This window comes from Jaculus jaculus, chromosome 1 (assembly GCF_020740685.1).
Source record: "Jaculus jaculus isolate mJacJac1 chromosome 1, mJacJac1.mat.Y.cur, whole genome shotgun sequence".
Lineage (NCBI taxonomy): Eukaryota > Metazoa > Chordata > Mammalia > Rodentia > Dipodidae > Jaculus > Jaculus jaculus.
This window is the reverse complement of record NC_059102.1, coordinates 319,747,169-319,760,294: the sequence shown is the minus strand read 5'-3', so window position 1 is coordinate 319,760,294 and position 13,126 is coordinate 319,747,169. Positions and strand designations below refer to the sequence as shown.

The 13,126-nt window shown below is 42.8% G+C and overlaps 1 protein-coding gene across 1 annotated transcript in view; it reads left to right on the top strand.

Annotated features, from left to right (window-relative positions):
- The window catches only part of Pld5 (phospholipase D family member 5), a 369,604-nt gene that overhangs the window by 214,316 nt on the left and 142,162 nt on the right, over positions 1–13,126 (top strand). Inside the window, exon 3 of the mRNA XM_004653274.3 lies at positions 2,713–2,881. Within this exon, the coding sequence (XP_004653331.1) occupies positions 2,713–2,881 (169 nt within the window). The remainder of the gene's footprint in view (positions 1–2,712; positions 2,882–13,126) is intronic.

The following is a 13,126-nucleotide window of genomic DNA, read 5'->3' as shown; positions in this document are numbered from 1 at the left end:
CAGAGAGGAAAACAAGCGCCGCTCTTGTTGGTGTGGGTGCAGAACCGCAGCACCCTCCAGTGGGAGATGGAACACAGCACAAGCTCAAATTAGGTAAAGCGCATCAATTCACCCTTTAAAAATATTAATCCAAAGCTCGGCACTCGGGAGGCAGAGGTAGGAGGATTGCCATGAGCTCGAGGCCACCCTGAGACTACAGAGTGAATTCTAGGTCAGCCTAGGCTAGAGTGAAACCCTACCTCGAAAAAACAAAAGATAAAAACATTAATCCAGCTGGGCATAGAAAATGGCTTGGAGAAGAAGGAAGGACTCTGTGCAAGAACATTGGTGGTGGTCCTAGAGCTTGTTCAGAGACAGGGTGTTGTCTGTGCCGAAACCCTGACAGTCTTTGTCCAATTCTGCATTACTGGTTCCTCACACACATAGTGACAGTACATCCTCAACATTTGGTTTCTAAAATGGCCATGCGGGTTCTTTCCAGAACTGTTCCTACTGCCTCTACTGACTTGTCCTCCTCTATTTTCCTTCTTGACTGTGTAGCCACATACAAGTATGACACCAGAGTTACTCACCTGAAACATTGCATGAGAATCAGGTCCAGATTTTTCCACGTGGTTCACAGCCTCCATATGTTGACTCTATGGATGCCACAGTTTTCTCCACCCTGTAAGCTCCTCACTCACTCTACTACATCACGCATTCCTTAGCTCACCAAGTCGTAAATGTCCAGATGCACATCAAACTTTTCTTATCCCAAGGAAGTCTTAAGCTTATGTGTAAGACATCCTACATCAAAGACTTGTCTTCTGTCCAGCTTCCTCAAATTCCAAATATTCTCAATTACAATTATTTTTCCCTTCCTGCTCATGTTCCACTTACCCTCTAAATAAACTTCCTACTCTCACAACACCACTAAGCAGAGTCCACATCCTAGGTGAGCCACACACATGACCAAGGCTCTCTCACTAGAGTGCAAATTCCTTAGCACTAGGGAGACTTGCCATGGGCACTTGTGTATTACATATCATGATTCGCTTTTACTTTCCTTATAAAAGATCAATAAACACCAGGTTTATGAGTGGAAGAGGGGTAATTGTACCAAACATTGTGGCTGTCTCTGAGCTGCATACCCAATCTCATCCTGGCTGCAATAGTCTAGATTCATCCATTATGCAGAACATGTTATTAGCAATATTGTTTTCTTATTTTTTAAGTTGGCTAAATGAAATCTCAAGAGTACCAGTTAATAACTTTATTAAGAATTTCTGGAGCCAGGAGTGGTGGCACACGCCTTTAATCCCAGCGCTCGGGAGGCAGAGGTAGGAGGATTGCCAAGAGTTCGAGGCAACCCTGAGACTACAGAGTGAATTTCAGGTCATCCTGAGCCAGAGTGAGACCCTAACTTGAAAAACCAAAAAAATAAAATAAAAAAATCTAAATTCTGTATTAAAAGCTGAAATTTATTTTGTAAATATTTATTGGTTTGGGGGTTTTGTTATTAGGGGTTAGAGAGAGAGAGACTAGGAATCAAATCCATGGCTCTAATATACATATTAGGTATATGATCTGCTATTTATCTATACTCCAGCCCCTCCCTGTACATCTGTCTCCTGTCATTGAACTATGAATAAAACATATTCCTGTCTTGGAAGCACTTCATCCATGCTTGGGATGTCTCCATTGGAGGAGAGTATGCATTTAGTAAACTGGAAAAATAATCACTCTTTCATTAAGAACTTATATGTTACTTAAATTTGAAGAGATAAAGAGTAGACTTAAGTGCAGTATCAAGGAGAGTTAGTCACATAAGCATCTTTTCACTGTCTTAAAAGGGCAGAAAGAGAAAGCTTACTAGGATATTTAGTTGAGTGTGTTTTATCTAATGCTTGATTATTGCCATTATTTTATGCATTCCTTGTCTCAGACTTTAATAAAGCCCTCTGACTTTAGTCAAGGCAGTTTTATAATTTTAATCTTTTTATTGCTTTTCCTCTTAGGCTTAGAATCATTAATAGAAGTGTTAGGCAATAGTAATTGCATTTATTGAAGTCCAATATGTATCTAAAATTTAACTAGAAACTAGTGATACAAAATCTTAACTTATGGTTTCCAGTAGTTTTTAGGGTAGTATCTTATATAACAACTCCATTGTTGCAGGTGAAAGGCTAAGGATATGTTACTAGAAGGAAATGCTTGTATAGGAAGCCCTGATATTTTTTACTTTAAAAAAAAAAGATTTTATTTTTATTTATTTATTAGAGACAAAAGAGGGTGAGAGAATGGGTGCACCAGGGCCTCTAGCCACTGCAAACGAACTCCAGACACACATGTTACCATGTCCATCAGGCTTACATGGGAGCTGGAGAATCAAATCAGGGTCCTTAGGCTTCGCAGGCATGCGCCTTAACCACTAAGCCATCCCTCCAGCCCCCTGATTTTTTTTTCAAGGTTAGCTTGAAACTCAATGTTAAGGACATATACTATTATTTTTCTGAAATATGAGTGCTAACTATAGAAAAACAGAGCATAAACAGAATGATAGATTAGGGTGGAAGAAATATAAGAAGCCTTTGGTAGAAAAACATAAATTTTGTAGAAAATATATGTTCAGAAAGATTAATATTTCTGTATGCATGTGTCAAGAAAAATCAATGGCTTCAAATTTGACTAGCTTTTGTGTTTTTTTTTTTTTTTTTCAAAATCTTTTCTAAGAATTGCCCTGGTGGAAAATATTCCTGAAGGCCTTAACTATTCAGAAAATGCACCATTTCACTTATCACTTTTCCAAGGCTGGATGAATTTACTCAACATGGCCAAAAAGTCTGTTGACATAGTGTCTTCCCATTGGGATCTCAACCACACTCATCCATCAGCATGTCAGGTAAGCTACACCCCTACGTGTGTGATGATTTTGCTTATTTTACACTCCTTGGTATTCTGATCTTCTGCAGGGCCAGCTCAGCTTGTTTCTCAAATTCCACTTTCACCCAGAGTACAAGAGCATCACTTCGTTTACATAGATACAGAGATATACCATTGGTGAGCATATGTCACTCAGCTCCCACTAGCACTCGGGTTTTTGAGGGCAAAACCATATTCTGCCTTGTCCTACAACAGGCTCTCAATGCAACACGACCACACTGCTCAACTCTAGGGACTCCATGCCTGTTATGGCACCTTTTAGCAGCATAACCTAGCTCTCTGCTTCGTTCAGTGCACATGCCTGGACATTTAATTCCGAACTGTCTGCTGAGGTGCGTATTGGGTGTTATACAATTCACCTTCTGGCATCAGAGCCAACTTTTTGTTTTCTGTTGGCACTCAAAAAATATTTATTTTAAAATAAAGCCTTTATGAGTGTAGAAGTCAATGCCAAGTGGTAACTATTATACAGCTGCATTTATATGATAAGTGTCAGTTTGGCAGAGTTATAGAGGTGACAGATTCATAGCCAGGGGTTCTGGACCAGTGGAGAGACAGAAGTGACTGTGACTGGGTGATGGTGGCATAGACCATTTTTGCATCTTGTTGAAAATATTTTAAAATATTTTGAAAATTTTAGGCATGTACATATGACTTTTGCTTATATTTGCCCTCATCACCTTCTCTTATCTCCCTCCTCTCATTGAACCCTCTCTTCTTCCCAAGAGGTCTCTCTCCTACTTTCATAAACTTTTAAAAATAGTACAGTCATACTTCCTATATAGCTGCATTTTATTGATTCTCTTATATTTAAGTGAATAAGAAAGAGAAATTATTTCTGAACTAGGTACTCTAGAAATAAAAAATAACCCATTCATTTTTAATGTCCTTTTTTATATTTGTTTAGCCTTGAAGGTTTGCATGGAGCTATCCTATCCAAGAATGTGATCACTGGCCTACACTTAATGTCCTATATAAATCAAAAGTCAAATCAGTTTGGTGACTTTGAATACCAAAGGTATTGGCAGTAAGCCCATGATTGGCACTTACTGATGCTTTGAAATCTATTATGCACTTACACTAGGACTACTGTTTTTTTTTTGGTTGTTTTTATTTTGGTTTTTTGAGGTAGGGTCTCACTCTAGCCCAGGCTGACATGGAATTCACTATTAGTCTCAGGGTGGCCTCAAACTCGTGGTGATCCTCCTACCTCTGCCTTCCAAGTGCTGGGATTAAAGGCATATGACACTATGCTTGGCTAGTCTTACTGTTTTATAATATATTTTATTATGAAATTGAATACATGACATAATACTAATTTGTTCTATGGTGGTATCCCCTTCAGGTTATCCTCTCCTGACCCCTCCCACCCCTGTTCCACTGAGAGCCCTCCTCAGTGGGGGTACTGGTAATCACTGTGGGGTCATGTTTTAATTATTTTAAAGATAACGGTTGTTAGAAAATGGATAAAAACAAAAATGCAGCTGTAATACTTCAGAAAGACAGTAAACTTACTAAAACGGTGCTGAAAGTGTACTAAAGTTTACTGATATGTCCTGCACATTTCCCCTTCCTTTAAGCAGGTTTTCGGGTTGGTTGTAGCTACTGTCTCATCGCAGGGACAAAACACCTGAACAGAAGCCATTGATGGGGCGGGGTGGAGGGTATTTCATCTTATAGTTTGGAGGGGAAATTTCATCATGGTGGGAAGTATGGCACCATCAGGAAGCAAGCTCACACCCTCATATCATAGTAGGAAAGAAGCAGGTTGAGCCAGCCGGCTCTGGCTAGGGGCAGCTGAGCTGTAACACCCCCAAGTCTGCCCTGCAGGATACCTCTGCTAGCAAGGCTCCATGTCCCGAAGGCCATAAGTGTTCCCAAATTGCCAGTAGGTGGGGACCAGTTATTTGAAACACACAAGGCTATGGGAGACATTTCACTTTCAACCCACCATAGGTATTTATTGTTACATGATATATCAGCCCTAAACTCAGTGGTTTAGAAAAGAGAGAACATAATGTTTACTCACTCATGGTTTGGAGCAGTGTGTTAATGAGGACACACAGCATGTAGTGATTGGGGATGGAGTATCTGAGGCCAGAGGATCCAAGATGGATCACACATAGCTGGCATCTCAACTGGGGTAGCTGGATCTCTCTCCATATATCTCTAAAACATGACAGTTAGATCCTTTAAGAGGAAAAACAGAATCATAGAAGCTTGTTAAAACCTAAGTCCTGGTAAATTGTTTATATTTATAGAAGTGTTCAATAAAAGGGTTTTTCTTTAAAAAAGAAGAAAAGAAAGAAAGAAAAGGAGGGACTGAGAATGACCATATTAACTGAAAAAAAAAAATCTGGGTGCATGGTGCATGCATTTAATCCCAGCATTCTGGAGGCACAGGTAGGAGGATTGCTGTGAATTTGAGGCCACCCTGAGACTACATAATGAATTCCAGGTCAGCCTGGGCTAGAGCAAGACCCTACCTGGAAAAAGCAAAATAAAAATAAATTTTAAAAAGTCAGAAACCATGAAGAAAAAGAAACTTCAAATTAAAACTACAATGAGATGCTACTTCCAATCCAATGAAGGACTAAAATTAAAGACTTGATAACAGCATTAATAAGAATGTAAGGGCAAAAAAGTAAGCCCTAGGTCCTGGTACTCTACAGTGTTGCCTCCACAGCATTTCATTGGTTGAAGAAGTTGGAAGAAAACAGGACTGAGGAGATGGATTACTTAGTAAATCTCTTGCCATGCAAGCTGAGGACCTGAGTTTGGGTTGTTGGGCACACACATAAATGCCAGGGCCTGCCTATAATCCTGGTGCCTGGGAGGCAGACACAAGGCTTCTCTGGGCAAGCTGACTAGCTACACTAGCTGAATCTCAGAGCTCTGGGTTTCTGGGAGAGACCCTGTCTCAGAAACTAAGGTGGAGAGCAATGGGAAAACACACCCAGCGTCCACCTCTGGCCTCTACCTTACATACATGTGCACGTATGTGCATGTGCGCCCACAAACGCATGTCCGTGCCACTGCAAGCTCACATGCACCCATTCCTGTATACCACCCACATGTACAGAAAGACAGTAACTAAATAAAAGGTGGAGCATCCATGGACAGTGCTGGGAAGAGGTGTTGGTCTTCGTCTTTCGAAATGGCATAGCACAGCCCATTCTCTCCCCACGGCAAGTCATCTAGCTTCTCCATGTATAACGCAGTTATTTATCCCCTAAGATGTGATTGAATCCATTGCAGATTTTCATGCTGTCAAGTTCTTTGCCTTGTGACCATGAAACATTCAGCCCAGAGGTGATGAGACACAAGCAGGCACAGAGGAGATTTACAGAGAAAAAGGTTGAAAAGCTCTTCAGCGCCAGGACCAGTGTGCGCAGGAGTCCAGCCGGAATCCAAGGAGAGAAAGAATGGGAAGAAAGGAAGAGTTAGGCTTTTTGATTTAGAACTGAGAGTCAGGCAGGCTACCCAAGGATCTGTGAGGAACTACAACAGGCGAGGAGCTTCTGCGGTTTAAGTACATTGTCTCATTACAGGGGTAACCATTACCCCCATGCCTGAAGGTGAGGGGTGTTCTTTTGACCAGGTAAGTGATTGACAGGCTCCACCCAGGATCAGAATACTTTGTTCCTCTGTTAGGAGGACATGGCTCTTCCCCTTTATGTGGTATTTTTAATCTTATTGGGGAGCAATTGAGATGTTTTCCTTTCTAATGTTACCATGGAAACAGGAGGTGGGGTCCATTCTTCAGTGACCTTCAAGCCTAATGTCTGCCCACCTACAACAGATCCACGATGTGAAAGGCTCAAGGTTCAGGATCTCTTCATCGGCACTGGTCCTGAATTCCTATCTTGGCTTCCCTTGATTTGGAAACACGTGTGCTTTAAAGCTTATTTATGTGACCCACTGTGCACTGCAAACATGCAGGGTTGAGGGACCAGTGTCTGGGGCTAGACTGTAGGAGGGCTGGCCGGGCTCCATCCCCGCCATGTGGACATCTATCAATACTCAACAATCTAGCCCTACATTTATCCGGAGCAGCTACATCCCAAGAGGGTGAAAGTGAAACTGCAAGCCTGGACTCACAGAGCACTGTTTTTGCCACAGTCTGCTCATTAAAGCAAGCATCAGGGTCAGGGAGGGACAGAAGAGCAGCACGCCAGTTTGGCAATGGCAGGGTTTGTCAGCAGTGGATTTGGAAACAATGACCGTGGTCATGCGACAGTTCAAGTGGTCTTGCTTCAACCCTAAGCAAGACCAGCACCAGTTATTGAATGCCACAGGAGATGCAAGCTTTAGCACAGGGAGCCGTGTGGTGTGCTGTGGGCTGGGCCCAGGCCAGCTGAGTGAACTAAGGTTGTCAGCAGCTCTTTCCCACCTGTTCGCACCCTGAGTCAAGCCCACAATAAGAAGTTGTGCCTTTTCACCTATCGCTTTTCCTTGGGGATGTGAATTTTTCTCTTCAGCCACAAAATGACCTTTGTTGAGTGTTTTTGATTTTCCCACTAATGTGCTATTGACCTTGTCCCAAACCATGATTGGCTTCCAGGATTCTATTGTCAGTCTAGATTTGGAGATGCCTGGACATTCCCCAAAATTTCCAGTAAATCCATTTGAGAGTTCAAGGGAATTCTGGGAGCCAAGGCAAGAAAGGGGTGTTTGGCAGTTTGGTTATCTCTGGAGATCAGTGAGCTGCTTCATATCAGTGGGGCCACGGCTGCAGGTGGCTTCGTAGATAAGCTGGAACCTCTAAGTGGGTGACTTGGTAACTTTCCTTTCAGATGGGCATGATCTAGAACATCTGAAGACTTCTTTGCTTTTCAGTTGACCTTCCCCTTTAGACCTTCAGGTGTGAGATAAACTCTTGTTCCTTGAAGTTTGCCCCTGGAACCAGGTATGGCACATGGAAAAAAAAAAAAAAAAAGAAGAAGAAAACAAAACAAAACAAAAAAGCCCAAGTATGCATTATGGAGGGCATCACAATGCTTGGATTTTTCGTCCCCCATCCCAAAGCAGCGTGCACAATAGGGCACACCTACCTAAATATCACATCTCTTGAGCATCCAAAGATCCTGTCATAGGGTCCTGGCTCCCTTTCGTCCTCCCTTTCACTGTGCAGGGGACAAATGTGCAGTGATCAGGAATGGACAGAGGAAACAGGTTCACTGCCAACAGGGCTCCTCAAATGCAGTTCAGGACCCACTTCCTGTTTTCTTCAGGCCACCAAGGTGGAGTTTAAACTCTTTTTGAAATTAAAATTTTAGTTGGTATATAAAATAATTGGTTTCGTTCAGTATGGCATTTTCATACATATCTATCATTGTATCTTGCTCACTACCCCCACCCTCTTCCTGATCCCCTTCCTCTCCACAAATAGTATCTCTTCCGATTCCATGTCTGTGGTGGCTTCAGTTAGGTGTCTCCTATAAATGTGTGTATTCTGAATGCTTGGTCTCCAATTGGTGGCAATTTGGGAGGTGGAGACTCCTGGAGGAGGTGTGTTGCAGGGTGTGGGCTTTGGGGTGACATAGCCAGGTCCCCCTCGCCAGAACTCGGCTCGCTTTCCTGCTATCGTTTTCCACCTGCTGTGGCAGGTGTGATGTCTGGGCTGCTCATGCCATCCTTTCCCCACCCTCAGGAGCTTCCCCTCGAGACTGTAATGAATCCTTTCTTCCCATCTGCTGCTTCTTGTCCCAGAACTATGAAGATAACTGAAACGATGTCATGCGTGTGTGTGTGTGTGTGTGTGTGTGTGTGTGCACATATAAATCTAGATTCTACATGTGAGAGAAAACATATGAGGTTCAGATTTCTCCCCTCATTGCCTCTCGCTTGTTCTCCCAATTCCTCTTCATTTAGACTCTTCCTCCCCACTCATCGCCTCTCTTCTTCTTTCATAGATATATATGAAATATATACATCTATATATGTAGATATGTATGGGCATATATATTCTGCATATGACAAAAAGTTTATCTTTATCTTTTTTAGTTTGGCTTATTTCATTTAACACAGTGGTCTCCAGTTTTACGCATTTTTATTCAAATGACATAATTTCATTCCCTGACTGAATAAAGTGCAAATCTATGCATACATATATACATATACACATGTATATGTGTGTCACATATATGACTATTATAACATTCTGTAGCACAGTTTATTCATCTACTCATCAATTGGAAAGCATTTACGCTGGTTGCACATTTTGGCTATTGTGAGTAGTGTGGAAGTCAGCTTGGAGGTATAAGGATCTCTATGCTATATTGATTTCAGTTCCTTCACATATAGACCCAGGATCCAGCTAATTTTACTCCTTCCCCACAAAGAGAGTGCTGTCAGAGCACTAAGGTGGTTTGTATTTCCTGTTTTTATCTTCCTAATAAAAAAGGAAATTCAAGACTGTATTCAACATTACAGATTTTGAACAACCAGTCTTTGGACCTATGAATAACTTTTTTGTTTTTAGCAAGACCTTATGAATATAGCCTGGTAACTTTATTGGTTTGGTGTACACACACACACACACACACACACACACACACACACACACACACGCTAGGGAAAAAAGTCAGACTGTAATTACCTAACCAAACCAATATAAATATTCTTTTATTTTTAAAGTCCCTTTTTGAAGATATACTTATTTATCACAGACAAAGAAAAGGAGATAGAGAGTGAGTGAGAATGGCGCACCAGGGCCTCCAGCCACTGCAAACGAACTCCAGATGCATTTGCCACCATGTGCATCTGGCTTGCGTGGGACCTGGAGAATCGAACCTGGGTCCTTAGGCTTCACAGGCATGTACCTTAACTACTAAGCCATCTCTCCAGCCCCAATATAAGTATTCTTGAAGATGATGTTTGGGGATTGTTGTAGTCAGGTTCACATTGCTAGTGGAAATCAGCCAACCAAGAGCAGCTTGTAGGGGGGGAAAAAAGAGGTTTATTTTGGCTTACAGGCTTGAGGGAAAAGCTCCATGATGGCAGGGGAAAACAATGGCATGAGCAGAGGGTGGACATCACCCCCTGGCCAACATCAAGTGGACCATAGCACCAGGAGACTGGTATGGGGAAACTGGCTATAACACCTATAAGCCCGCCCCCAACAATACACTGACTCCAAGAGGTGCTAATTCCCAAATCTCCATTAGCGGGGAACCTAGCATTCAGAACACCTAAGTTTATGGGGGACACCTGAATCAAACCACCACAGGGATCAAATACTATCATTCACACAGAGGTATGAGAACAAACATTGTTCAGGACCACAGTATTTATATGGATGTGTGTTTGTATATATTTCTCCTGTCTGGGTTTTTCTTTATTTTTTTTTTTTGCCAAGGTCTCATGTATGCCAGGCTGGCCTTGAACTTACTACATCAACAAGGATGACCTTGAACATCTCATTTTCCTGTTTCTACCTCCCAAGTGCTGGAGTTAGAGAAATGTGCCATCATTTGTGGCTCATTTGGAGACTAACATGGCACCCCGGGCATTATGCAAGCTAGGCAAGCACTTTGCCAGTGGAGCTACATTCCCAGGCCCCTATAATTCTCTTTTAAGGACGCGATTTTTATTTGAGGAAGAATAGTCAAACATGACAGTTATTTCTAAACTAACAGGGCCTGAAAAGTGCTCAAGGGGACCATAAGCAGCACACAGATAAATGAGAGGTGGAACCAAAAAGCAGCCTGTCTTCTACAACACAGCCATCAGCAAGGTCTACAAGGAAACCATTGCTCCTGGCAGGCAGGCCCAGCTCAGCAGCAAAGACACACAAATCAACATGGCGCCTGAGGTCTATGCTTCCTTTAGATGAGAAGCGAGGTGTGTAAGAGTGAGTGATGGTTGTTGTTAACAGAAATGATGAATTTGGGCTTTTAAAATAAATTGCCCAGAACTAGATATCCCGATTAAAAATGCATTAGGTATCTGCCTCCAAAGTGTGGCTGTTCTGATTCCCAGTCCAACGCCCAGCCCCCATTTGTCCTTCCTACGACTCTCTGAGGTTGTTCATCCCTTTGTGTAGCACATAGCAGCTTCAGGTCACGGAGGTGAACTTCCAAATCAGGCAGTGATGGAGGAAGGGATATTTGTTTGAGCTTACAGATCCAGGGGAAGTTCCATAAGGGCAGAAGAAGATGGCCTGTTTTTACAGGCCCAGGCTGAGAGGAAAAAAGCCACAAGTCAAACCCCAAAAGCCACACCAGCACCACAAGCAAGCACACTTAGGAACTTTGCATACCTTTAGACTGCAATTCCGAATCTACCCCACACCTTAGAGCTGGACCCCAGGACCCACCCTCAGTGACACCTCCTCCAGCCACGTGACTGCTGACCTAAATTACAGACTTTAGTAAAATCTTGAATATATTGGAGACCAAACCATCACACTTGGTGTTGGCTTTCTTCTGTGCTGAAGGGACTGTACCCTGTGGTGAGGGCCAGTGAGGCCTACAGCGTCACAGGAACCAAGTCCTATAGTACAATGAAATCCTGCAGTGTAACGAAAGGGTCATGAAGGGGGTTTTATTTCCTTTGCCAGGATGATGAGTTTAGCCAATGGAATACTGAAATTCACAGGACATCTTGATTGCTAATTTATGAGAAAAAATGATGGGAATTTGTGAAATCAAGACTCTTCAGAAAAAGTCAGGAAATGTGGCTACCTAACCCATTGGGTAAAAGCATTCCGTTCTTTCTGAATTTATCGTAAGGAGCCCGATGAAATAATTAATGAGACCAAGCAACTGAATGTTGAAAAGATGCATTTATGTGGAATCAATTAGACACTAGCCTCCTGGTGTGCCTCCCAATTGGCCATTATTACACAATTGTTTGATTTTAGAAAATTAAATCACACATAATTTGTTCAAGTTAATGAGTAGGAAAGCACAGTGGTTCTTCTGCAAAGTACAAGCCCAGGTTCCTCCTACACAAGAAGTGGTGAGCAGATTTTATGACTTAAGAATAAGTCCAGAGAGTAGCTTATAGTTCTTTCACCTATATTAGCTGTGTGACCTTGAGCAAGACAAGCTCTCTGTGCCTCAATTCCTTTATCATCAAAAGTCAAGGTGGGGGCTGGAGAGATGTCTTAGCGGTTAAGCGCTTGCCTGTGAAGCCTAAGGACCCTAGTTCGAGGCTCGGTTCCCCAGGTCCCACGTTAGCCAGATGCACAAGGGGGCGCACGCGTCTGGAGTTCGTTTGCAGAGGCTGGAAGCCCTGGCATGCCCATTCTCTCTCTCTCCCTCTATCTGTCTTTCTCTCTGTGTCTGTCGCTCTCAAATAAATAAATAAAAAATTTTAAAAAAAGTCAAGGTGGCTGAGCCGGACATGGTGGCGCATGCCTTTAGTCTCAGTACTCAGGAGGCAGAGGTAGGAGGATCTCCATATGTTTGAGGCCACCCTGAGACTACATAGGGAAATCCAGGTCAACCTGAGCTAGAGTGAGACTCTATCTTGAAAAACAAAACAAACAAACAAAAAAAAAAGGTCAAGGTGGCTGGGTGTGGTGGTACATGCCTTTAATGCCAGAACTTGGGAGTCTGAGGTAGAAGAATCACCATGAGTTCAAGGCCACCCTGAGACTACACAGGGAATTCCAGGTCAGCCTGAGTTAGATTGACACTCTACCTGGAAAAACCAAAAGAAAGAGAGAGAGAGAGAGAGAGAGAAGAAAGGAAAACGTTCCACAATGATGGAGCAGGTGTCCAGCTGGTCACATTACACCCACAGCCAGAAGGCAAACAGGAACTTAGGTCAATTTATAAAACCTCAGGGCCCACACCTAGTAGACCATTTTTTCTAGCAAGGCTTCACCTCCTAGAGGTCCCACGGCCTTCCCAAACAGCCGCCAGCTAGGGTCCAAGTGTCCAAACACATGAGTCTGTGGGGGCATGTTTTACATGCAAACCACAGCACACTGAAACTCTAGATTAGGTCAGCTTAAGTCTTTAAACCAATAATGAGCTATTATGGGTTTTACTATGCTAGAAACTGAGGGGGCTACCCGTGTAATCCTGACAACAGAGAGGCTCTGAGTAGTAAAGAAGGATCAGGCAAATTGTTATGCTGCCTATCCTTTCATTTCATTGATCAGTTACAAATCTTCATGCATGCGCTGGGTGCACACGCACACGCTCACTCGTTCTGCCCTGTCCCTGGTGAAGTTGGGGCCCATTTGAGC